This window comes from Anser cygnoides, chromosome 2, assembly GCF_040182565.1.
Source record: "Anser cygnoides isolate HZ-2024a breed goose chromosome 2, Taihu_goose_T2T_genome, whole genome shotgun sequence".
Lineage (NCBI taxonomy): Eukaryota > Metazoa > Chordata > Aves > Anseriformes > Anatidae > Anser > Anser cygnoides.
Genome location: NC_089874.1, coordinates 97905730 through 97932332, shown reverse-complemented (window position 1 = coordinate 97932332; position 26603 = coordinate 97905730). Strand labels below are relative to the sequence as shown.

Sequence of the window (26603 nt, the reverse complement as noted above, 5' to 3'; positions counted from 1 at the left end):
AAATATTAAATCAAAACCTACTGTTTATCCATTACTGACAATACTATTTCTTCCTAACAATGAACTAGTATTACTGCTAGATTTCCTTTGGTCCTGATAAACTTAAATGTGTCTTATTGCTACCCTATTCCTTTCTCTTACCATCCTAGAATGGCAGAATAATTTAGGTGGGGAGGAACCTCCAGAAGTTGCTTAGACCAAATCCCTGCTGAGAATAACTTCAATCATATGAGATTGCTCAGAGCCTCGCTAGGCTCCAAATCATCTTAACTTCTGCTTTCTAACAGCTGTTATCACGTTCTCCTTTACTCTGTTTTCAGCAAATGGCAGACAGAAAACCAGTTAGATTTTTGTTTTAGTTTGGTTTTAATCAGGGCAGCCTGTAGATTTCTGGTTATGCAATAATATTAATAAATTATTCCTGATTACAAATTTTGGAAATTTAAGCATCTGTATGTTCAAAAGTCCTTTTGTTGTTGTTGTTGCTGTTTAAGTTGAAATTTCTAAAATTTAGAGGTTAAGAATGTTCTTGTATTGAATGTCCTTCTTCTTGTTGAGGCAGGACCTCAACATATTTCATCCAGACTGAAGTCCTCTACTGTACATTTTCATTTACCTGTGTATATATCACAACTACAACTTGAGTTCATCATCTTGTTTCTAGTGCGATTTGATGGTCTTCTGCAAACATCAGGAAATAACTTTATACTGATTACTTGCTTCGTATCTCTCTAACCTGACAGTAATTCCTTAAATATTCATTTTCTTTCAAGAGGTCACTGACAGAAAAACAATAGAAATGCTATTTTTGAGAGTGCTCCCTCTTGAATTTTGCCCACTTGATCTTTCTTAAGAAGGCTGCAATGGTTGAATTTAGCGCTCTAGTCATGCCAATCTTTCCAACAGGATTCGGTAATATATAAGGTTGAATTTATGTTTATAGATGAGCAATTATAGTTCTTTTCATGTAAAACTCAAGTACAACCAAGGGAAAAAAGTCTTGACCGACTGTGCAAAACATAGTGATTTTGCATTAAATAGGTGGACTTTCTCTCTCCTTTATATTCTTTCATACTTTCAGTGCAGTGATTTTCCCACCATCCTATTCAATCTGTCTTCCTGAGTTTCTCTGTATTTTAGTAAAGAGCAAGCCATACATTTTTTTCAGTCTGCTCCACATAGAAGGCAGACATCATTGCATTACATTATTTATGAACATTTCTGCCTGTTCTCTTCTTTGACTTTTGGGCTTGATAAGATTTTTTAGATGATCTTTTAAATGTTACTGCCTGTTGAATTTTTTGATTGTTAGGACTATTTGGTAATGAACAAAGAGGTCCAATTAGTACAAGAGCTTTAACACTTTAGTAACCATCAGATGTCATTATGGCAAAAGATGTTGTAAGTTCCAGTTATCTGAACTTAAATGCTATTATTGCAGTTTTTGGAAAAGTGCTTATTATCAGCTGGGAAGCAGTATGTTTTCAGCACTGTTCACAGTCTCAGGAAAGCAATTTTTCCTTTTTTGAGAATAATTTTAAGCCTACATAAGCACACATCACATGTTGCACACCTTTTAATATTAATATCTACCTGCCACAGGGAGTTCTCTGAAATCCATTTACTTTCAGAACTTTTCAATCCTCTTGTCGGTATACTCAGCAAGAAGTTATACCTTCTACATCCAGCCACATAAGGCCACACCACATTTGGATCCAGAAATGATCACATATAACTGAGGCAAACAGCTACTTTCCATATGCCCCAAACGCAGGTTGTAAAATAAGCAATTCTAAATGCCTATTCTAATTTCACACTTCTTTGCAGTGTAAGTCATTAGTTTGAATACTTGATAAGTAAAGCACTGTCATTTCCACAGTTCAAGGAAAGTACTAAAAGTGACTTTACAACTGATACTTTGCTTTCTTGAAAGCTGTTGCTATTGCAGGATTTCTCTGATGGAACTACTTTAGGACTTATCTAGAAAATGGCATTAGATGAGAGGTTTCATGAATGTGAATGGCAGCTCAATGCAAAAGTAATATATAATCTATTACAAAAAAATAAAATTTGTCTATTACAAAAAATAAAATACAGAAAACCTCCATATAAGGACTCACTTTACACCTAGTTTAGAGATTACTCCCATCTCCCCAATATGATCATTATAAAAATCACTACCTCCTCTGCAGAAATATAAATATATATAACCTGTAGAACTGTAATAAAATGAATCAGTTATTTGTTAGTGAAAAGCAAGCAAATGGATCACCTTGCAGACTCTGCTGTCATTTAGTAATACTTGAACACAGAATTAAATGTTTCAGTTACCAGTAATGCCAACACTTTCAGAATTCTAATGTGTGAAAGATAAAACCGTCTTTAGTGTTTTAAATGTAACAAGAACCGCCAAAGCTCAGCAATTTCAGAATCACAGGATCACAGAACAACAGGAAGCTCAGGAGATCATATAGTCCAGCCTCTTCCTCAAAGGCGGATCAAACCAATGTTATTTGTATTATTAAACTCTTTGTTTTTCCGAAATATTTATTTGCACATGGAGTCATACTCAGTTCAACTCGGAGGTTATAGCTCTCTGCTTCATTGTTATTGCTTTCAAAGCCTGAAGAAGGATTTGGAATAAAACAGTAAAAATAAATGCATACTGAATTAAACAGGATTAAAATAAAGTCTGCTCATCATTTTGGTTGATAAGGGAATCTGTAGTGAATTCAGCCAATCAGTATAATTTTGCTGCTATTACTTCAACTTTCTACAGAAAAAAGAAAAAAAAAAGAAAAATAAAATTAAAAAAAGGCTATAACTGTGGGCTACGTTTGGAGAATGACAGAACATCTGAGGTAGCAAGGCGCTTCTGGAGACTGTCAAGCTTAACCTCCCTGCTCAAAGCAGGGGCAATTCAAGGAGGTTGCTCTGGGCCCTGTCCAGTAATGTTTGTGAATTTTTCCCAGGATGGAGTTTACACAGTCTCTCTAGGTTTGGTCACCCCAAAATGGAATTTCCTGCATTTCAGTTTGTCCCCGTTGCCTCTAGTCCTGTCCCTGGCACCACTTAGAAGAGCCTGGCTCTGTCTTCTTTACTTACTTCCTGCAGGTATTCATACTAATTGATTCAATCCCCTTGAGCCTTCTCTTCTCCAGGCTAAACATTCCCAGTTTTCTCATTGTCTCCTCACTATACAGATGTCCTGATCCCTACATCATCTTACTGGCCACACCAGTATGTCTGTGTATCTCTTGTACCAGGGAGCCCAGACCTGGAGACATCAGTTTGCATGCGTTCTCACTGGGGTTGAGAAGAGGGGAAGGATCACCTTCCTCAATGTGCTGGTGGTAGTGTGCCTAATGCTGCCAGACTCCAGGCATGGAGACTCCATAAAGCCTTTGGGCAATGTGTTTCAATGATTCACCGCTCCCACGATAAAGAAAATTCTTCTACTTATCTACTCAGAATTTCCTTTGTTCCCTCTTTAAAGTGCCCTAAGATATATATTTATGCTAGAACCAGACAATACATTTAAAACAGGATCTCAATCATGCATTGTGATTGTAGTTCCCATTTTTCATGGCTCCAGATATTCGAAGTATATTTCTAAAGAAACAGCTAAACTTAGGGTCAGATGGACATATCAGAATTTACAGTTTGTAACCTCCAACAAGAATCATAAGGTATTTGTCCCTGAAGGAAGAATACTTTTAAACTTTTATGCAGAATCAAGAATCTATATCCTCATCCAAGAGAAAGCTATAAAAACTAACAAAAACAAACCACAGGATTAGAAATACTGCCAAACATCAGTTTTTAATTTTGCTTGATTTCATCTAATTATACCTATTTTTATAAATACTTCAATATTCTTAGCTCTGATCTGCATGTTGTGTCATACTTTTACAGTGCTGAATTTTATGTTCAAAGAAAATATATGGAAAAATATATAAATATTTTTTCACCATGGAAAAATAAATAAATAAAAATCTGGGGGTTCATAAGTGTTTGTTCATACATAATCAAAGCAGAGCATGGTGTCAAGGAATTAGCACCGAGAGGTAAGTATCTTCAAAATATGGATATACTTAGTTTCTAAATTTACCTGAAGAAAGCTTAGAAAATAGTAACATTATTTTTATTCATGTCTGGGTTCTAAAATATTAGAGCTTATATTCCTAGATTGTGTATGGAACCATAAGAGCTAGAAGATTTTTTGGTACATATTTTGTACCAAGATTTTGGTACATGTGGAATACTTCCAAATATGATGCCACAACTCCCTTAGCTTCACCTTTTGGTAAAATAATGAACATTGTGATTGTTATGTTAAGGTGGTGAAGGATCACTGTATTAATTCTCAAAAATGTTTGCTCTGAAGTTCTGAAAATTAACTGTAATCAATACCTAAATTTTATAATGTTCTTCTCCTTTGAATATTTTTTGAAACTTATCCACTAGTTTATGAATAAACTGAAGTGTTTTTTTTTGTTGTTTATATATAAAAACATTCTCCAGTCACTTGTTCCTTATAAACAGATAATTTGACTGCCCTGTCCTAAATTGATTCCAAAGAATCCACAATCTTCATCTTCTACATGGATATAAATTCAGACGTACCAAATGTCACATCATACACTGAATAAAACTTAAATCTGGCAAGATCAGTCACATGCTCTTTAAATTATATCTTTGGGAGAACAAAACACATTTTATTCCTTTATATATTACCTAGAATCTTTAAAATGAGCCGTAAGCTATAATCAATAAACCAGGTATTTCATGGTTTTATCCTTACCATGTGTTTATATTGTACAAGGTAACTTGAAGGGGCATGGGGAATACAAACTCATTTCTAGACCACATTAAGTTTCCTAGTATCTAAACGTTAAATACTGCAAGAGCAACTTGTGGAAGCCAGGTCCCAGAAGAGAACACTGGACTCTTGCATGCACTTAGCTTCTTTATACAATGAACTGGAAATGACAGTGGTGTAAAACACATAACAACAAAAAAAAAAAAAAAAAAGAAAGAAACAGGGCACATCTATGCCCCACTGCAAAACAAGGCTTCTAAAAGGTTTGCGTGTCCAGAAAAACAGCATGTGAGGGACAGTGATTCCATAGCCTACCTGTTATGGCACCAAAATATGATTTTGATTCTCTTATGGAAGAAACTATGTAAAACTTCAAGTTCCTGGGCAAGTGCTCTGACTGCATTATTGCAATAGTCATAAATACCAGTATCTCCTTGCCACTTTATCTGCTGGAAATATCTTACAAAAATACAATGCATTTTATTAAGGCCTATTTCTGTTACTAAGTAATAGCAGCCTGTATCAGCTAGAGCCTGTCTAGATAACATGCACAAAAAGCAGATTCATAAATGTCCAGCACCTGGAGCCAACTAAGACAAAAAGGGAGCTGACTTGTACATTTATGCATTCCTAAAAGCAGGCTAAAATTCCATGAAGGGGATTTTTTTTCAATCAGTGTTTTGGTCTTCCATGTATAATACTAGCTTAAATCCTCAGTAGAAGCATACGACTTACTCTGTACTGAGCCCATAAAGCTGTTATAACAACTTTGAAGAGATTTCTCCAGATGACTATTAGATTGCGGAGCAGGAAAAAGGATTTGGCTAATAACTTTTCATTTTGTTCATTACAGCCACTTCCACAGCAGCCGATTGTGAGGGTAAAATTAGAACTGCAATTTTATGTATGGTGATTAAGCAGAACAAGCAGTTGCAGTATGATGAAAGAAAGACATGGTTTCAGAAATACCTGGCAAATACTCATATTCTGAGAACATCAATGTTTTTTTCAGAGATATGGAAAACGAAGTTAGGCACTTAAGCTCACTGTACAGCACACAGGGAGAGTTAAGTGCCTTAGGATGGGATTCAAACACATCTGGCATACTGGGGTTGGAGGTGGTTAGAGCTGGAGCAATGAGCCATTACAAACTGAGGAGTGCATCTGAAATCCCACCCTCCTCAGGGCTTAGGCAACAGACATTATAACTCTATGCTCTCAGGGACCACAGCATGCTCTGAGAATGTCTACACTTCACTGTATTTCACTCTTTTCAGGTAAACCTGGAACGTGGCTATGTGGCTGTGCTTATTTCTCCATATATAGAATCATAGAATGGTTTGGGTTGGAAGGGACCTTAAAGATCATCTAATTTCAAGGCCCCTGCCATGGGCAGGAATGACACGCACTAGATCAGATTGGCCAAAGCCCCATCCAGCCTGGCCTTCCGCACCTCCAGGGATGGGGCATCCACAGCTTCTCTGGCTGGTCCAGTGCCTTGCTACCCTCAGAGTAAAGAATTTCTTCCTAATATCTAATCTAAATTTACTCTCTTTTAGTTTAAAACCATTTCTCCTTGTCCTATCCCTACGCTCCCTGACAAAGTGTCCCTCCCCAGCTTTCCTGTAGGCCTCCTTTAGGTCTCCCCATGTCCTTCTTGTGCTGGGGACCCCTGAGCTGAATGCAGCACTCCAGGTCAGGTCCCATAGAAGCAGAGTAGAGGAAGATAATCACCTCCCTTGCCCTGCTGGCCACACTTCTTTTGATGCAGCCCAGGATATGGTTGTCTTTCTGGGCTGCAAATGCAAAAAGCAACAAATTGGGCAACAAATTCAGGCAGGATTTATACAGTCTCTTGGACATACAACTAAGAATTCCAAAGTAACACTCACAATCCACATATTCTCAGTAGACATGAATCATCAAATATACTGCATAGTGCCCTCTCCCCTTTACAGCTACGCTAAGGATGTCCTATACTGTGTGAATTCATTTGGGGTTGGAGATGCAAGCTGTTTTTGCAAGGCAATTACAAGACCATCTGCAAAGCAGTAGAATGTTGGGCAACAACATTTAAAGTTTCATTTTCCCAGTTCACATAACCAGTTGAGCCATTGAACTAACTACGAAATTATGCCCTGTTGGTTCATCTGCAGGAACAAACATGAACTTTTAGACATAAAAATAAATGCTTACTGTTCAAAGGAACAGACTGCAAGCCATGACTAATTGGCAACTTGTTTCCTTTAAGTCTTCCTAGCACTGCTTGTGGCAATGGAAAACTAAAAAGTTAAGAATGAGCTGAAAAGAAAGAACAAACCACAGAATTATTGTGACAAAGATTATTACAGAATTTGTCTGTCTTGTTTTAATGGTTTAAATGAAAAAACAAACAAACAAAAAAAACTTTTAAGACAACGTAAGTAGCAAATTCATAAATCTCTTATTGTGGTCTAACCATTAGACAAATGAATAGGAGAATAGGAGACATGTCAAATTAGTGCAAGGACATTTGTTAGGAGGGGAGACCTTTTTTTATAACTGGATATATGCCTCATGCAACCTTGAGTGCAATCTATGCATAAGGTGACTCTATGATAATTATAGTTCCAAAATTGTAGCTTGAGGTCTTGATCAATAAAGGTGGATGTTTCAGGAAGTGAAACTTAGGGCCTCATAGCTGCACCTTTCTGCCATTTCCTCTAAAAAAATAATAAATAAATAAATAAATAAAATCTGCATTTTCTCTTTTCTTCCCAAGCTAGAAACAACATAAAGAGAGGATTTTATCACATTATCAGGAAGACTTCCAAAAGTAAGGACACAATTGCATTGGTCACGAGATTTTTTACATTATCTACTCGAAGAATTCATTATCAATGTTAATGTTATGTTGAAGCAATATCAGTTTTGGCAACTGCCACATTATTGAATTTCATTAGCTAAGACAAAGGTATCAGAAAAGATTTCATGAAGGTCACTGATGAAAAATCAAATTTGCTTGAAGATACATTTCTTCTGGAGTGGTCTGATCACAGGAAATTTCTTATCACCATTATCAGTATACACAAATAACATACAGGCTCCTTATACAACAGTAAGCTATTGGTTCCCCTGATCTATCCTTCTCTTTCTGATTTGCAGATCAGAATTTTTTTTAATCTTTTAACTTCTCATAAGCAAGCAGAATGATGTAGGTGAAGGGCCAAAACAGCTGGAGAGCAGGAAGTCAAAGGAAAAAAAAGAAAAAGTCAAACAAAGCTGCATACATAGCACCCACCTAGGCATGTCAGCCACATTCCTGAGTGAAAATTAATTCTGATACAATGCAAGAAAATGCAACCACATTTACCTGAAATGTAACGCTGCCCCATCAGCAGTAAACTGAGCCATCAGAAGGAGTGAAGACAGTTTTAGATAATTCTAAATATGTCTGTCTATATATGTAAATATATATAAACCTGTAAGAATCAGCACCAACCTTAGTCTTCACATCTTTATTATTTGCTTTTCATTTTATTAACAAGACCTAAACATAATACTGATCGCTATTGCTTGCTCAATCACTCTGCTTTTCTCAGTAGGATTTAGTGTCTTCAAAAAATAATCAATAAAAATCTGCTTACTTAAACAAGTCTTTGGATTGATCTTTTAAATTAAACAATAGACATTGGGAAAATAATCTCTTTAGCATGATTATGTCTTTATAGAAAACAATACAAAAAAAAAAAAAGAAACAAAATCATTATGAATGATGCAAGTCTACCCCACTTTCCCAGAACTGACCTTTTCCTTGCAAATACAGAATTCTTAAACAGAATAGTGGATCTAGTTTGGGAGTTTGTTTACAAATGCAAAACCCAGCATACAACTTTAGATTTCTAATTGTAGACTGTTTCAAATTGAGACTGTCATAGCTCTTTTACAAACTCTTATTTTCCAAATGGTTATGACGAAGAACTTTCTTGCTCTGTTTTAAAGAACTAATTAAATCTTTCTTCGTGTCAACATGGCAATGTTTAATAATGAATACAGCTCTAAAGTACTTCATGCAATAATTTAGACTGCCTGGTTGGAGATCTTTCACTCCCCCAGCCATATATTTTCTTGTTTCATCATCTGAATATTGAAGGATTTGAATGAATCTTTCAGAAGCTGTGCCACTAATCTTTTTACTTTTGGGAAGAAAACTGACATAATGAATCCACCTCCTGATACATATTGTGCCCTCACAGTAGCTTAATTATAAGTAGCCAGAGAACTTTCCTAGCTTAGTGTAGTATCATAAAGCAAACAAAGCTCTTAGTGGTTATACTGTCAATCCTTCTGTAGCTTATTAATCAGCCTGTGATATGCTGTACATCGGATAACATATAGTCTAATGGACTTCAGCAAAACACAGAAAGATGAGGACTGAACTTCAGTGGGGAAATGTTTTCCTTTTTCTTTGAGAATTAAGAACAGAATGTGACATAATTTAACACAGAGTTCAGAAATCTCAGGCTATTCACTTCATAAAAAATGAACAAAACCAAGGCAAGAGAAGAAATCAAATTAAATCTGGATTTGTAACTCCAGTTAGGAATTATAACACAGAGAGCCACGAAGAGCTTCTCAAAGAGTTAAGAAAGGTACTATTCTGGATTTATTTTTCAAGGAAAAGTTTAGAGTCAGTTACTTAACTTTCTATAGTTATGAGCCTCGAATGTGATAAGAAGGCAAAGAAAATGCCTTAGTACAAGTCTGAGCTGAAGAGCTGTGTAATGTGTTCCTGTTCTCAGTGTAATCTTAGGACCAAACCTTCTTACTCCAAATACGGATTATTTCAGCAGCAATTTTGTATGCATGTGTTAGTGCTTTTCCAACAAAGCTTTAGGGCTTTTAAGCTGCAATGATCGTAACTATTTTCCCTGACTGTGAAATTCTGGTTCTGATATCTGTGATAACTAAGGCTAAAGGAAATGTGTTTCCAAATCACTTTAACTTCAATTAAAACACAAGTATACCTTGTTTATCCCTTATTTTTCTCAAGATGGGTTAAAACTTAGCTGATGCCAGGGGAAAGCATGCAGCAAGAAGTACTGCTCTAGAATGGTACCCCAGGAATCGTTCTAGAGTTATGGAGCACTGAGGATACCGAAAATTAAGACAAATACCATACTGGTCATAATGCAGATGAATCATATACCAAGAGCACTACAGTGCACTAGAGAATCAAGCCCTTTGAACAGCCTCTATTATAAGAGGATTTGTACTTCAGATCTTACTTTTCTGTAAATATATGAGCAATTTATTACTTCTTCAATGGAACACAATTAAGATTTCTCTAGTTTTAAAGGCCAGAAATATTTTATTTAAATTTCAAAATTATGTAAAGATCATGTTTTTTGCAACTGCTTAGTTTATGCATTTGTTCTCTGATCTATGCCCAGCAGCTGCTATTGCTCAATTTTGTATGAATTATTCTATCCCTCCAAATAAGTAATTAAGTCACTGCTGCCACAAAAACATTTGAGAGAACGCAGGTTAACTCACCACATGAGGAAGCTTTCCTTGTCTTATAATGGGATAGTAACAAGAAATAAAATATAGAAGTAAAAGAGAATGAAACAAAGAAATGTATTTAAGATTTTGGAAGTAATAGTATGAAGCAATAAATTTTTTCATACCATGCCTTGAGTTAGTTGGTGAAAGGAACTGGACAGAAAGCAGTCCCAGGGTTTTCCAACGTAGCTACTAAGAAACAAGTCAACAACCTAGTCTTATAGAACATACCCAAGCTACCTTTCAGAAAAATAAATAAATAAATAAATAAAGCAGTTACTCCAGCATACCTTGTACCAAAATTACCAGTTCCAGCTTTACAGAAATTATAGGTATGGGCCATATTTGGGGGATCAGTGGTGAAAGAAGATGGAAACTAAATTTTTGGATTTTAAATGTTGCAATAATTACAGAAATAAATAGTACAATCTTAAGATTTTGGAGTAAATTAATATTGATGGCCAAGACACAACTAAAAAGTGACAAAATTATTGTATTTTTAGGGAAGAAAGGTAGTTTTTGATCATTATAAACTGCAAAGCAGAAGAATCATATGCAGATGGACAACCAATTAGCATCTGATTTCCCTAAACTAACTTTCAAATAACAGACATAAAAACAAGATTTGTGTGAAGACAGACACAGAGAAAAATGCAAAGGTGATCTCAAAATGCAGTAGTGCAATTGCTGAGAAACTATAATATTGCTCCCACTCAACAATAGGAGACTTGAAGCCACGTCTGTGGGTCACAAAGTTAAAAAAAAAAAAAAAAAAAAAAGCAATAGGATTAAAGAATCAAAATGCAACAGGGTTGACAGAACTGAGAACAGAATCCAAGCAGAATCCAAGATTATCGTTAATGGGATTTTAGTGTCACACAGGTATATCTCCACAAATCATGCGTCCTTTCCCAGAGATAGTCAAGAGGAGACACACTGACCATCTATGGGTTAGATAGAAATTTAGTAGCACTACTGTCCAGTATCTTGGGCCATATAGAAAACAGATATAAGACAGATATAAGGTACTAGAAAAAGCACAATGAAAAAAAAAAATATCTCAGACCTGGAAAACAAATCAGCATATATCACAGTCTGCCTCATCTGGCATAGCAAAGATGCCAAAACACAAGCTGATTTTCCAACAAAGAAAACCTTAGGTCTGTCTATCATATCAGGACAGGGAGCAGGAGAGAAGGAAGTGATATGATCAAAGCCAAGCATCTCCGCAGAAGCACCTCCAGAAAAAGCAGCGGCTAGCGGTAATAAACCAGCCTAGGGGGACGTGACAGAATACCTCTTGTAGCAGTGAAAGAAGCTGCAGCAATGGCTGCAAGGGGCAATACTGAAACATTTTGGTAACTGAGCAAGATTCTATTTGGCAGGTCCACACTAGGTGAGGGGCTGTGGAAACCGCACAAGAAAAGACTTCAATGGTCTTTTACAGAAACTACCCAATAGAAAGAAACAAAACCAAAACAAAGATAAGCAATAAGACACAAGACTTTGATAAAAATTAAACAGGTAAAAAAATCCAAACAGACATTGTTTACTCTGATAATATATTAAACTGGATGCTGTAAACACTTTACCTCACCAATTAATTGAGCTAGCATTAAAACAAGATCTTATGTTTGGAAAAACATCAATGTTCATATGTTATGTTTATTGTTTGTTTGTTTTTCCCCTTTCTTTTTATTCAAGAGACCATGTAGATTGAAGGAAGGAATATATGGAGGAGAAGGAGTATCTGATGTGTTCAAAATTAAATGTGTTTTCCCAAACGCAGAGGATACTTCGTAGCAAAGTTATACCCCTGCTTTTCCAGTACCATCAATGGGCATCCTGGAACCAGAGAGGCTCTCTCATGAGAGCAGCCATGAGCCAGAGACCCAGGCACTCCCAGATCACCCTGCTTTGGTCTCATGTTGCTTCCTCTGATTTTTCAGAAATTTTCTAATTAGCTCTATTATAAAGAACATAATAGAAAAGAACTCTGAAAGTGTTTGAACTAGGAGAGGTAAATATTCCCCTGCTGCTAGCAGCTGGCAGAAGTGATTTTGTGGCCAACCTGCAATGCAGATGAAGCATTTCCAGATCTGTGCAGAAACACATAACAAGTATTTTGCTGCTGCGGCAATTCTAAGCACAGGTTGTCAAAGGGTTAGGCATTTCAGCTGATGTCTTGTAACTGTCAATGACTTCAGAATCTGCTGCCCTTAGGCAGGGAATCTTGGAAAAAGGCAAATATTATCATCTCTCATTTCTGAATCTCCAAAATTTTCTCAACTTCATTGTACCACAGTTTTTTCTAAGCATTTGCTGTGGAACGTGTGAATAACAGTAGAGCTGTCCTGAAATTTTTGTTAAAGCAGTATTTAAGACAGACAATTCTTTTCCTCATTTTTTTCTATTTTGTCCCAATTAAATTCAGAATTGAGCAAAATAAAATAAATAAAATAGTAATATGAGATCCATGCTCAATGGACCACACGTATTTTACGTTATTTAGAACTTACACGTGATTCAGGCTTCACCATATAAGCTGAATGGGAATAAATCAATAAACATCTTCATATAAAGCAAAAGGCAATGGCATTGTTTTTGTTGTTCCAGAAACAAAATTCTCAGCAGGTGTACTTTGCTGACACCTTTTTCATTCAGACCCGGGAATAGGAAAACAGGCAAATTTTCTATACTGAATGAAAATGTAGTATGTGACTAGCTCAAAATTTAAATCCTATATTTCTATCTTCTAACAGGATTTCAGTGAAATAAAAATTAAAAAGGAAGAGGTATTTATTCAACAATATGCTTCATAACAAGTTTTAATTTTTTCTGTTTGCTCTTTAGACCATTACTTATTCACTCTCCATTACTGATCCAACACTGAACAAAAGTGAATGAATAGATACGGAAAAACAGCTAAGAAGAAAAAAAGGAATAAAAGGATATTTTTCCCCTCAGAACATGCAGATCAGAGTTAGAATATAGATAGAGGTTCAGTATGATAGCTTTGATATCAGTATGTTATCAGTTTGATAGCTTTGACCTAACTCTAGAACTTTAAATACTTTCATTCACATTTTATGTAACTAACTGAACTTGCTGACTTTACATCAAACGCAAAAACAGTGTACACTGTCATTTGCTGTTTTCTCCAACAGTAGGAATACAAGACAAACGAGATGAAAAAGAACAGCTAATCATATTTAAATTAAGTGAATAGTGGACAGAAGCCAATTTCAAACTGAGAGAAAGCCAGATTAAGCCAACTCATCTCACTGTAAATCAGTCTCATACATTTAAGCAGAAGACAGAAAGAAGAGGAAGGATGGTCCTGCTACATCTTGTAGTGCATCTGCTATAGAAGATGCACTTTTTACCATACCTCAGTCTGGAAATTTTCTGAAATTTTCAATTTAAACTTTGTAGACCAAATTTCTGTGATTAACAGTGACTAATGTTTCCACTGAGGTACAACTGAAATAATGCACCAGGAATCAGCATCGGAAAGAAAGAACTTCCACTACTAAGTTAATTCTTCTGCTCTGGGCTTGTCCCCACAGGTGTATGGCAACATTCATTTCTCTGCGTTTAAGGATGAATATACAACTAACTTCCCAAGCCTTAATCCATCCCACCTTGCACATGTACACATCTGTGCTACCCACGGAGACACAGTCTAATTAGGAGGCATGATACTGCTGATCTAACTCCCCATGCATTTTCTTCCCCAGCAGCAACCACACAGCTTCAGGAGGGCTGTGTCAATAACAGCAAAGCTCCTGCTGGCAGCTTGTATCAAGGCGAGGATTTGTAGAACTAAAAGGTCTCTCTCCCTCCAAATTCAACAGAGCCTCTCTCAAATGAGGAGAATCTTCACATGAAATTCTACCTGAAGGTCAGTCCTGCTGTGTTTTCTTCCTGTTCAGGAGCTCCCAGGCATTCCTATGATGAAGAAAGCAAAACTTCCTTATGTACACAACTAACTCCCGAAAGCAGGACCAGAATGTCATCAGGTTTGCACCTTACATAATAAGTCCTCAAGAGGCGTTTTCCCTAGCACACTTTGCCTGTTAAAATTACAACACCAGCACAGAAAGTCTACAAAATCCCTCCAATCCCAGGATATAAAACAGGAAAGCAAAGGAAAAAAAAAAAAAAAAAAGCTGATGATTGTGAATTGAGGGCTGAGAAGCCAAAGATTCTAGTTTTGTGGAGTGCTAGGTCATACTCCAATGGGAGACTGGCCTGTTCAAATGGGACCGCCTGCATCTCATAGATAGAAGTAGCTAATCTTCTTAGCCAAAGAATAGTTTAAATGCCCTTTTCATTGCTCAGAGTAATAATACATGGAAATTGTGCAGTGAAGGCAAAAGTAGCACAAACTTACTGTGCTGGAACAAACGTGACAAGGAACGTGATAATTTTTTTTTCAAAATATTTATGTGCCTGTGCCAGAGCTCCAAGTAACAAGCATGAGGATTTAGAAAATCCAGACATTAACAAGAAGAAATATGATTCAGTGGGCAGTATAGAAGCCTCTGTGATGATTTGTGTTATGGAGGTGTTAAAAAACACTGGTTATAGGCTATATTAACATGTGTTTTAATGAGTAACAGAGCCAACAAATAAAGTTTGTTTTTGTATAGTGTGTCCTACACTTTTACACACAAAAACACCTTAAATCCTGCTTCATAATCCTCTGTGCTTTACCCCTCATCCACATTTTATCCACCTTTTTTTTTCCACTGCTATTTAATTTCTCAATGCAATCAGTCACATTCACATAATCAGCAGCTGGACAAGAAGCAGCACATACCATGGCAGGCTCCCAGTTACCTCCATGCTCTTGTCACAGCCTCACTTTCGTTTGGATCCCTCTCCCCAGCAGTTCCTTTATGCACAAATGTGTAGAGGTTAATAATCTTTAGGAAGTTCTTTGTTAAAATCTGGTTTCAGTTGGACAGTGGTCAGAAATTATCAGGAGGAACTGACAATGAAATCACATCAGCCTTGTTTCAGAAGGAAACCAAAGGCTAGAAGCATCAGTGATTTTCTTTAATATCAGCAGTCTTTCTGGCAATTCAGATATTGGATCTTGAATGCCTATGGACTTCTGTGATAATATAACAAATCTCAGGGTAGGCTCTTTAATACTCCATGACATCAAGCTAGAGAAGTAAAGGAGTTTTCCTTTCTAACATGTGAAGCTGCCCCATGTTAATACAGGAGACTTCTTTTTTTTTTTTTTTTCCAGAAGTCCAGCCCACAAAGTGAGTAATACATCATGATTAGAGTACCTACAGTTTTCTCAGAAAATGTTCCAACATGAGACTCTGAATCCAAAACAAGGTTTCTGTGTTGTGAATGTCATTATGATCTAATCACTGGACCTGTAGCAGTTACCTGTCTAGAAGCCAGCAGTTATGACTAGATTACATTAAATATGTGGAGGGAGGATATTTCAAGGAAGAAGTAATATTTATACTGATTCTGGAAGAGGCTTGTTCCAGAGTTGACAGAAAATATAAATGAAGCAGACTGTAAGAGAAAGTAAACATCACAATAAAGGAAAGAAAAATCTCCAAAATGGAGAAGTAGTTCAACAAATTGTGAGAGATGACCAGTTTGGTCAAAACCCTCATCCCATTTAAATGCTTATGTTAAGATGGCAATTGGGAAATAAAAAGTGACAGATGACAATGGAAAATAGGTGAAACAACAGTCTAAACAAATCAGGCACTTTTGACAGTATAAGAAATTCACATGGAAGGATAAACAGTTGATGAATAGCCTGAAACAGAAGAGAAAGACTGAATTATGAACAATCTCCTCCACTTTGGACAACCTGGATTCTATCAGGAATGTATTGGTGTATAAAATACATAACTGGTCATTTTCAGTATAGTGCAGATACTGCCAATAATTCTTCTTCACACTGCTTAAAATACTTCACACTGCCTCAAATGCTCATTGAAAGGGAACGGAGACAAGATGAATCCTGAAGAATTTGATACTTAAGTATTTCCCTGACAGCAAAGAAAATGCCCCATGTTACACCTCTGTACCTTTATGACCCATTGCCAGATACAGAGAATACTATTAGCACTTTATAAGCAAAATGCCAAAGATTCAAACCGATTGCATGCCACAGATGGGAGATCAAAGCCACAAGCAGCAGTTCCCAGCCTGTGTTCAGGCTGTCACTCAGCAAAGTAATGACTGCTGGCATACAGGAATGGCTCACAGGGAAGCTCTCAATTTTCCAGGTTTGAGAAGCTAAGGAATGGGTATATGTGCCTCTCCTTCTAAGAATGTGTGTTCAGAAACAGGTTGTGACACCTAGCATACCTCAGTGAAAGTCATTAAGGATGAAATAAGTATTCGCTGTCTAAAACAACTTGCTTTTTCCACAAATACAAAGAGCACCATTAAAAAATCATTACTTTTGTTACAGTAAGAGATAATTGAATCAGCCAGCAGCTGAAGGCAGCCGGTTGAGAACAAAATCTCCCATTCTGTTGCTGATCATAAGTAAACCAAAATTTGTCAAGATGGGAGAAGAAAAGTACCTTCTGTTTAGACACAGTATGAAAACAAGACAGAACAAGGCACCTTCAGACTGAGACTCTTAAGCTCTGATAGTCTCCCCTATTTCACACTGTTGCAGGACACCAGTGAACTCAATTTATCAGTGAAGCAAAAGTCACTGTACTTCACACAGTGAAGTAAAGACACTGTCTTTATCAACAGAACACAGTAAGGAGTGTAGAGACCACAGCTCTCTTGCAGAAAATTATCTCCCTTTCCTTCCTCTCATCACTATTATAGCATTGTTTGAGTGACAAAGGCAATGTAATAATTTCCAGCACATTTGTACTTTTTGCCTTTTATTTGATTTCTTGTTTTTGGAGACTTTTTACTGGAGACAACAGGGAAGAAGAGGCAGAAATGAAGAAAAAAAAAAGAAGAAAAAGAAAAAGAAAAAAAAAAGTCTCCCAAGTGGAAGAAAAACAGTTAGACAGAAACTTGGAATTCAGGGCTAAAAGGCTTCTAGAAAAGTTTTCCAGGCATTCAGCCTTGTATCAGATTTGCTAAGGTAAACGTTCTGTTGTCCTTCTTTTCTTCCCTATTCTCCCCAGTACTCTCAGTATCCTGCATTTCTCTTGCAGGGAAGACAGTCATCACTTTGCACAGTCACAGGACACCTGCGTAAATCAGATCAAATCAAATGTTCCTGCTAGGGTTAAGAGCTTTGTGTTCATGACCGCCTGCACCGGAGAAAAACAATGGAGTCAGACATCCAAATGCAAATCCTCTACTCAGCAGTACGATGTCACCTTAGGTTTTGTCTATATACACAGTTTTCTTTCTTCTAGATTGCAACACAAAATGACTTTAGCATGATCACAAATTTACATAACTAGTTATGGGAGTTTGCTCTGATTCTCTGAGGTGAATTTTCAAGCTTTAAGGGAGAGAGGACAGTCCTGTATTTTTTCAGGCTGAACATTATTTCTCCACTACCGAGAACTACAGATTTCTGTCTATTCCATCTATTCAAGTTACATATTTAATCAAAGATGTTCAAGACAGAGGATCCTGAGGAGTGGAAGGATTTATACTCCGTTATACATGATCTTATACATGATATTTTTGCTGATTTGCAGATACAAGTATTGCTGTTTCTGTATGACACAACACTTCCACAAACTGTTTCCATTCTTGCTGTACCATCCACTAAGCTTCACCACACTCCCCAGCCACACTATCATTTGTGTTCTTTCGTCATTCAATCAATATATAAAAACCTGCCACAAAGTGGAATTATGCCATGTGAGGACTGATCTAGTGCCTGCAGGACACTGAGCCCAAGCAACAGAGAATCCCTTGATATTCTGGTATCATTAATAACGTTTAGGATTTTGTCACAGTTGTAGTTGTTAAATACAGAGAAATAGATTCTGTCTGGTAGCAATGCTTCATATCATTATATAAGTTAACACATATATTGACAAACTCAGCCATTTAAAAGCAACTAGAAGCTTTCTAATTGTGTTCACTTATTGACTGAGCAACTGCATTAAAAAAAAAAAAAAGAAAAAAAGATTTTCAGACTCTAGCAGGCAGGACGTGAGCATAAAATAAAAGGATTTAGCACAATGAAATCCCATTCCTTAAAACAAGCTACATCATCTGGAAGTTCCATGTGACAAATTCCAAAATAACAGGGCTCCAGCCACACATTTCATTATAGCCCATGTACTAGGCCATTTCTAAAAGAGTAATAAATAATAGTTTCAAGCTTTCCCTTCCTTTCCCAGCTCTCCCCAGAGATATTCTATTATTTTGTTTCCATAGTAGAACTGATGTTTTTCACATCAGGAAAAAAAAATCCTGAAGCATAAAAAAAGTCTGATATGACAAGCACTGCAAACACAGTTAACAAGCTACTTTAATTATCCTCCTAAGAATTTCCCATTTGTACTCTGATCATCATCTTCTTCACAAACTTAATTATGCTTCATTTGTTCATTCTGCACTCTGCTCAGTGAGTATTCCAGGTGGAAAAGAGGGATCTGTTTGTAAGTGAAACCTCAGGTGATTACTATATATTATTATTTTATCACTCTGCTATACTATATACACATATATATTAATAAAGCAAGATAAAAATTATATCTTCGGGCAATACAAATATTGAGTAGGACGCCGAGGTTTTTCCACAGCTGAAAAACAAAACCTGCTGCCTGCATTGCCTGAACAGCCATCAGTCTCAAGATCGTTACTGGGCAGATGACTGAAGAAATGAAGAAAATCATACTGCTATCATCCGCATTTTAAAGATTAATATTAATAAATTCTGATTCCTCAGCAGAAGAAACCTTTCCACAAACTTGACCTTTAAGAAAGTCAGAAAGAACAGCTGGGAATAAATGTGCTCTGTGAGTCAAATACTGAAACTCTTGCACAGTTACTACTTACAGTTTATGTACTCCTAACACTTTTAAAGTCAATAGGAATTATTGCATTATGATTGAGTAGAGACTGAGTAAAGACCCCAGTGTACCATAGTTTAAGGACTGACAAGTTGTTTCCTCTACCTTGTTTAGGGCTGAGATTTGCTCACCTAGCATACTGAACTTTTAGGTTGCTTTTTGAGATACATCAAATTAATTTTATTTAATTAATCTACTGAGATGCACAACTGTTGTCCTACGCTCACATATTTTGAGCACAATGCCATGCCTTGGAATCTAGTACCATATAAAAGAGACTGTCCTTATTTACATGTAACTGCACTGACCTTCAGAATGGTGGTATACTAATTACACAAAATGTTAAGCTTAAAAAGCATCAAACGCTAAGGTTCTAAATTTAAAAAGATATATGTACAAAATATTCAGCATTTGAATATAATTCATGTCTTACCTGAACCAAATTCCATCCCTTTAGAGATTCAGCAATGATAGAAGTAACTGTTGCACATACGCCACCAAAAACCATCAGATGATTAGGTCCATATTTTATTGCATCATAGAAGGCTTTGAGTCCTTTTGCATTGTCACACTGGCGAAAAGAAAAAAAAAAAGAGAAAGAGAAAATATTCACCATCACAAATAATTTAATGAACTAAGAAATAAACAACTGGATAGGGAGAAATTTGAGGGGTTGCACTGTATAAATTGTACAACATATAATATCTTACGGCCCAGACATGAATAACTTGAGCACTCTGCCTTGGACCCCTAACACGCTACAGTAAAACAGGAAACTCCCTCCTTACACCATTAAAACCCCTTATGTCTTCCTTCCAAAGCACAGCTGGGATATCTGAATTTTGATACTATCTTTTGACAAAGAATAAAAAAAAAAAAATCAACAAAATATGACTGACTGAAAACTTACTCTGCATTCAGAGTTACCATTTCCCAAAGCAAAATTTGGAATGTAACACTAGATGTCAGCAGAACTTTCATAGCTGAAGGAAAGTTTGACATTACCCATTGTGTCTCTTTGTAAAGCAAGTTCTGTCTCTAAAAAGGCTCCTAAGAAACTTCTCCTTAAAGTCCATGCTCAGCACTCTGTGCAAAATATATATATATACACGTGCATATGTGTGTGTGTGTGTATATATACATATATATACTAGAGAGCCTGTCATTTAGAAGGACAACACAAAGCCTCCAAAAAATATCAAAAGAATATTCTAGGAGTATTCCTAGAATATACTAGGAATTAATTTGTCTGCTCTAATAGCTTGCCCTGCTTTGAACAGAAGACTGGACTAAATGACCTTCTGAGGACCCATTCAACATGACTTGTTCTGGGATTTTCTGATAATTAGTTTGGTAATTATCCAATTGCATTAATAATTACACAATTTATTTTTTTCAATTTTAAAGATCTATACCATAAATTGTGACCAGGACTGACAATAGAAATAAAAAGTAATAGTCAGTATTGCAAAATATTTGAACATCAGTCATTGTCTGGAGTAGTATTGATCATTCATAATAATTTATGTAGTCCCATCTTAATTCCTGAGCTTGCAGCACAGTGTTAATAAAACATGCACCTGAAGTTCAGAATTTGATTCCAAACTGTACTGGAAGTCAGCCTGCCAAAAGGCTCTAATGGTAGCTACCACTTCTCCAGTAGCAGCCACTTCTTTATCTCCCATTTTGAAACAATATCCTCTGCCCTTTTTTCCCTCCTCTACAAATTCTTCCTCATAATCTTTACATGAACTATTGTACACCAACCTCCTGTTTCATTGTAACTATTCAATAAAACAGTTCATTTACTATCAGCGTCCAAGTAGTAATTGTTTTGCGTTCTGTTGAAAGAATAAAGATTTTGCCTAAGAAGTTTTCAAGCTTATATTAATCTTCTTACAGAATTAATATGCTAAAAAAAAAATATTCTATTTGCATGCTACTTGCAAGAATAGAATTATTCCTCTTACTTATTCAGAAGGATACAGATTATTGTTGAAGAGTTTAAAATTGCATAATATAGAACAACTTTTTCTTTCTTATTACAAGAAAAAAAAATCACTATGGCAGAGGCTCCCTTGTCAGTTTGATGGATCGTTGGCAAGATCATAATGTGTAGGAATCAAGACTGTGATCAGGCAGAGTCCTTCATCCTTACTCCTCCACCCCCTACTTAAAGATCAGGTTTTTATTCCAAGTGCAGCTAAATATTCTACTATTTCTTTACTTCTATAAGCAACCAAGGACTCTAGACATTTAAATATAATATATAGAAACAGAACTTAAGTGACATTCAGCCATATCTTTGCCCTCATCCACCCCACCACTTCAACCTGCAGCAAAAGAGATTATTGACTTGATTTTCATACCAACTTAAAACCAGAGAATATAATCATATTTTTTTTCATTATGTCATATGTTTTCAGTGTTTCACTGAATAACGGTTTAAAAAGAATACATATATGAAATAAGAAGGATGTTGATAGTAAAATAGCAGTTGGAAGCTGTAGCCAATGAAGTGGGTATACATATAAGAAGTTATGGAGAAATAAAATTCTGTGTTTTAAATGATAAAGATGTACAATCTGTTATTTGAAGTATACTTCATACTAAAATTTACCTTCACATTACAAAACTTTTATACCTCCTTTAAGAACTATTTGCCTACAATTTTTTTTCTCACTGTAGTAAAGTCACTATATGCAGTTGTAAGGATCACAGTGGGTAAATTTGCCAGGAAGTTCAGAATTGCTATTATAATCAAGGTTCCTCTTTCTTATTTATTTAATCTCTGCATGTTTATAAAGACACTTTCATGAAAACAACACTCTTCCATTCACTCATCATTTCTCTTTGGAAGACATGCTGAAAGCTTTATTTGTCTCTCCTAAAGTGTAAAGGTTTGCACTGCAGAGATATATTACTGATCAGTCCAAAGTATGTGTGGGGTTTTATTGAATGAGATTCAGTTACAAGCCTACCGTGTTGTCTTTTAAGCCACCACAATTAATTAGAAGAGTCAGTCTGCTCCTTGAACAAAACTGTCAAAATGGTCCAAAATATTTCCCAGAAATGAAGAAAAAGGATTTAATATGTGGATGGACAGAAAGCTAGACAGAAACAAAAGGAAAAACGATAGAGATGGAAGAAAGCAGACTTTCACGTTTGTTTAAGGTCACATTTCACAACATATACTGTATATAACATTCTTTCCTGCAAGCAACAGAGCAGTCCGTCACAAGCATTAAAAAATAAGCATTCAGATAAAGATAACAGATCTACTGAGCCAGAGGGACAAGCAGTTACAAAAGGTTTCTTCCTGCCTTTAGTATGGGAAATTCATCTTAGTGAGTTCCTAAAGCCCTTTTATAACATCACTTTTACAGAGATCCTAGAAGACCCTATTGCCGCTCATCATCATCTATTGCCAAACCCTAATATATCCCTAAATGTGGGCAAGGTTGTTGAAGAACAAAAAGATCAAGCACCACAGAAGTACCCACCCTATTACGAAATGAGTTCTTGAGTTGTTCTCACCAAGTGACGGTAAATAGGTCCATGAGCAATGCTACAAAGCAATCTAATTACAATAGAACAAAAGCTTGCATAAGAACTAAAATCCTTAGAAAAAAGCAGAGGCTACAGAGTAGGCCACATGTAGATGACAAGAAACTGACTTGGTTATTAATTGGAGCATGACTAACAGCAATGAAGGGGAAATAATCCCTCATAAAAAGTCAAACAATTAAACAATTAAAAATACTACTCAAAGGAGCCAACGTGGCTTTTGCTAGATAATTTTGTTCTTTTACTTAAACTGTCATTAACATCTCTATTTTGCTGAGCTGAACTGCAGCCAGCTCACTTTTGACTCACATATAAAAAGAGACAGATATGCCGTGTGGTTGATCTTGACTGCATGTTGAGACACTGAGGATTCCTGCAATGCATTTTGTCAGAGAAATCTAGTACCATAACTATAACTTCAAATACATGTGATTTAGTGCATGATACAATTTTCTTTGGAGGAAGGGGCTGAGAGCTACTCATCCCAAACATATCGATTGTTGTGCTTAACCTCAGTCAGGAGTCAGTAATAATCCATGTACAAATAGCAAACAAACCTTTTAATGGATAATTACATTAAATGCATCTCTTAACACGCTGGCTTGGTAGAGATCGTATGGACAAGTCACACCAGGAATTCACCAAGCAGAAATGTGTGAGGAGTTCTACTTCTCATTGAGACAAAGACTTATTAATATCACAGATGATGCCTCTCAAAGTCATAGTTTCCATTTCGAAGGAAGCAGGACTACTTATTTTAATTATGAAAAATAGCCAGATGAACTGCTGCATAGGAGAGGAGTTGAATGAGTTTAGGGATTGAAGTGCTGACCTTTCTGAACCCTCTTTGAAGGAGAGGCTGGCAAATAAAGACTATCATCATCTATCAAGAAAGGAATCAGGACAAACAGGGAGAAAGTACTGCCTGAAGGGTAACAGATGCACAGGGATAAGAAACCTCTCTGGAGAGGACAGCACAGCAGCTGAAAACACAAGTGAGACCTTCTAGTTTACCCAAACTGTAGCAGGTCATCCTTCCTCTCCGCTGCACAGGGCCTTATGAAGAGCACAACACTGAAATCAGAAGAAGCTGAACCAACCTCTGAGGGTTGCTGGCTGTCAGGAGGGCTGTCTGGCAGATAGTGAGATGCCTGGGTGTACTCTTAAACCCCCAGGGCCACAGGAGTGACACAGAGTTAATCCTCAATGCAGAGAATGAGAATTTGCGTGGAATTGATACCTTAAGTTTGCTGACTCCTATGGCATTGACAGGTCTGAGTAATTACAGGACTAGCAAGAGAGCTGGTACCTGTAATTTGATGGATCTAGTTAAACCTGCAGTTTTACAAATAGCAATGAGAACTGTTATGAATTGATGCACTGTTCAGATGCATAATTATATTTAGATTTCTAGCTAGTGGATAGCTATGCCCAGCTGTTTCTCAGTTAGCTACATTCTGGCACAACTCTAGTTGTCTGAGCAAAATGAAACCCAAGGAACTGTTTTGGTATCTACTGAGATGCTGAACACTTAGGTTAGATATCCATTATGGTGAGAAGGAATAACCCACAGCTGTCATCTGCGTATTGAAATATCAAACTTTTTCAAGCAATATGAGAGCTTTCAGCAGCACTTTGTGCTAATATCATCAGAGAAAGAAGGAAATGCTCATAAATACCTGATAAGACCTCCTTGAACAGAGAGAACAGAGTTACAAAGCAGTTTTCCTACACTTTACAAAGTCTTGCTCAGAAACTAACTCTACATTAGACTATTAGTGTGGAAGGAGCTAAGGAATGAGAACAACAAAATGATTTTCATTTGGTTTTCTTTCAATTTTAAGGTCATTAAGCAATACTGACAATTCAGTGAAGAGCATATGGAAACTGATCTGAGCTATACCAAAGATCAATCAGACTAACATTCTGTGCCTGGACTTATGGGCAGGGCATACTTTTCCTAAGGTATCCTCTTGGTTTTCAGGTATCTACAACTTTGGAACTTTCAGAGTCAGAAGTTCTGTTTTTGCATTTAATCACTCTAGCTGGATTTTCCTTCCATAAATTTGTTCAATGGCTCTTGAAACCACCACTTTGATATCAACAACATCCTGTGACAATGTAATTAACCACCAAAGGAAAAACAGCTTCCTTTTATTTGTTCTAAATTTCTTCATGCCATGATAAGTAGGAGTGAAACATCTTGCCATCAGGTGTTATGAATATTTGAAGTTCACAAATACATGAAAAGAAATTGGATTAGTTCACAGGTTAAAAAAAAAAAGTAAAAAACTTCTTATATAGAGTCAATGATTTTCTTAGAAAACTCTTGAATCACAAACCATTGGTGGCTAGTATATTATTCTGGGAATGTACAATTAAATGCTTGCCCTGTCCTTACATGCTCTGCTGATCATCTTTTCCAGTACAATGGAGAATACCAATACCACTTCTTGGACTGATTGCCATTCAGTGGTCTAATAGCCATTCATGTGTTCTGTATTTGAAACAAAAATACCACCCCCCAACTACACCAGACTTCTCTACCTCAAAACTGTAGCCAATTCATCCCAAACTGCAGGCTTTTCTATATATGATTTCTCTGTCATCTTTTAATTTTAACTACTAGCAGTTAGATTTCATTTTGGTATAGAAGAAGTGGCTACAGCAGAGGAGGACTTAATTCAATGAAATATTTCCCACTGAATTAACCCTCTCAGCTTGACACCTTTTTGTTAGCCACACTTTGGGACTTTCCCTAGAACCTTCTTTATCTGACCCTGCCTGCTATACAGGGACTAATTTTCAGAGTGTCACCACTAAGCTACTGGTGTTTAGCATCCCATTTCACATCTTGTATTCCACCTCTGGTACTGCCTGTCTCTTCGTAAATCACTGATTTCACAGCAATGGTGACAACTAACTCTTCTGTTGCCAATTCTTCTAGGGACCGTCTAAACACCTTGTGAAGGTTTGGCTTCTTGCTCAATATTATTTTCTTTTTCTTAGTTCACTACTATTTGACAGCTGAGTCCATCCAGCAAGACAAAAACTTCCCATCTGTCCTTATACAAGGAGTATATGCATTTTCTCTTTTTTCCCTGTTTATCTTTTTTTATTATTATTATTTTTAATATGGCTTATATTTTCTCTCTTTTTAGTAGTTCCTCTAGTATATAACATTTACACTGGATGAACCCAATTTAAGAACTCCCATATAAAATGGAGTTGAAGTGTAAAAATCCTGTGTAACCAAAGCTGACTCTGCCTAAGTTTCCACCATGGTTAAGCACGCAGTAAGAGCAGAGATCAAGTTGGCTTCCTCTTTTCACACAAAATTTGTGTTCAGCTTGGAAGTTGAAGTCTCTCCTCAAAGAAAGTTGAAGCCTCCCCTTGATCTGTAACTGTTGCACAGACAGCAGTTCAGAAGATGTTCAAGAAACATTTTGCATGATATGAAGATCATGTCCTTTCAATAAAGTGACTGTGTATTGGGTTTACATGACAGAGTTTTAGTAGCAGGGGGCTCCACGAGTACCCTCTGTGAGAAGAGACCAGGAGCTGCTCCAGGTTGCACAAGGGCAGATGCAGCCAGCTCCAGAAGGAATCCACAGCCAGCCAAAGCTGAGCCAATGAGTGACGTTGGTTGTAAGAGCTTATTTAAG

At 36.6% G+C, this 26603-nt stretch overlaps 1 protein-coding gene across 3 annotated transcripts in view; it reads right to left on the bottom strand.

Annotated features, from left to right (window-relative positions):
- Nucleotides 1-26603, bottom strand: part of GABBR2 (gamma-aminobutyric acid type B receptor subunit 2) — a 477610-nt gene that overhangs the window by 350347 nt on the left and 100660 nt on the right. For all 3 annotated transcript variants that reach the window (XM_048079587.2, XM_048079588.2, XM_048079589.2), the window contains one exon: nucleotides 19805-19942. In XM_048079587.2, coding sequence (XP_047935544.1) covers nucleotides 19805-19942 — 138 coding nt within the window. The remainder of the gene's footprint in view (nucleotides 1-19804; nucleotides 19943-26603) is intronic.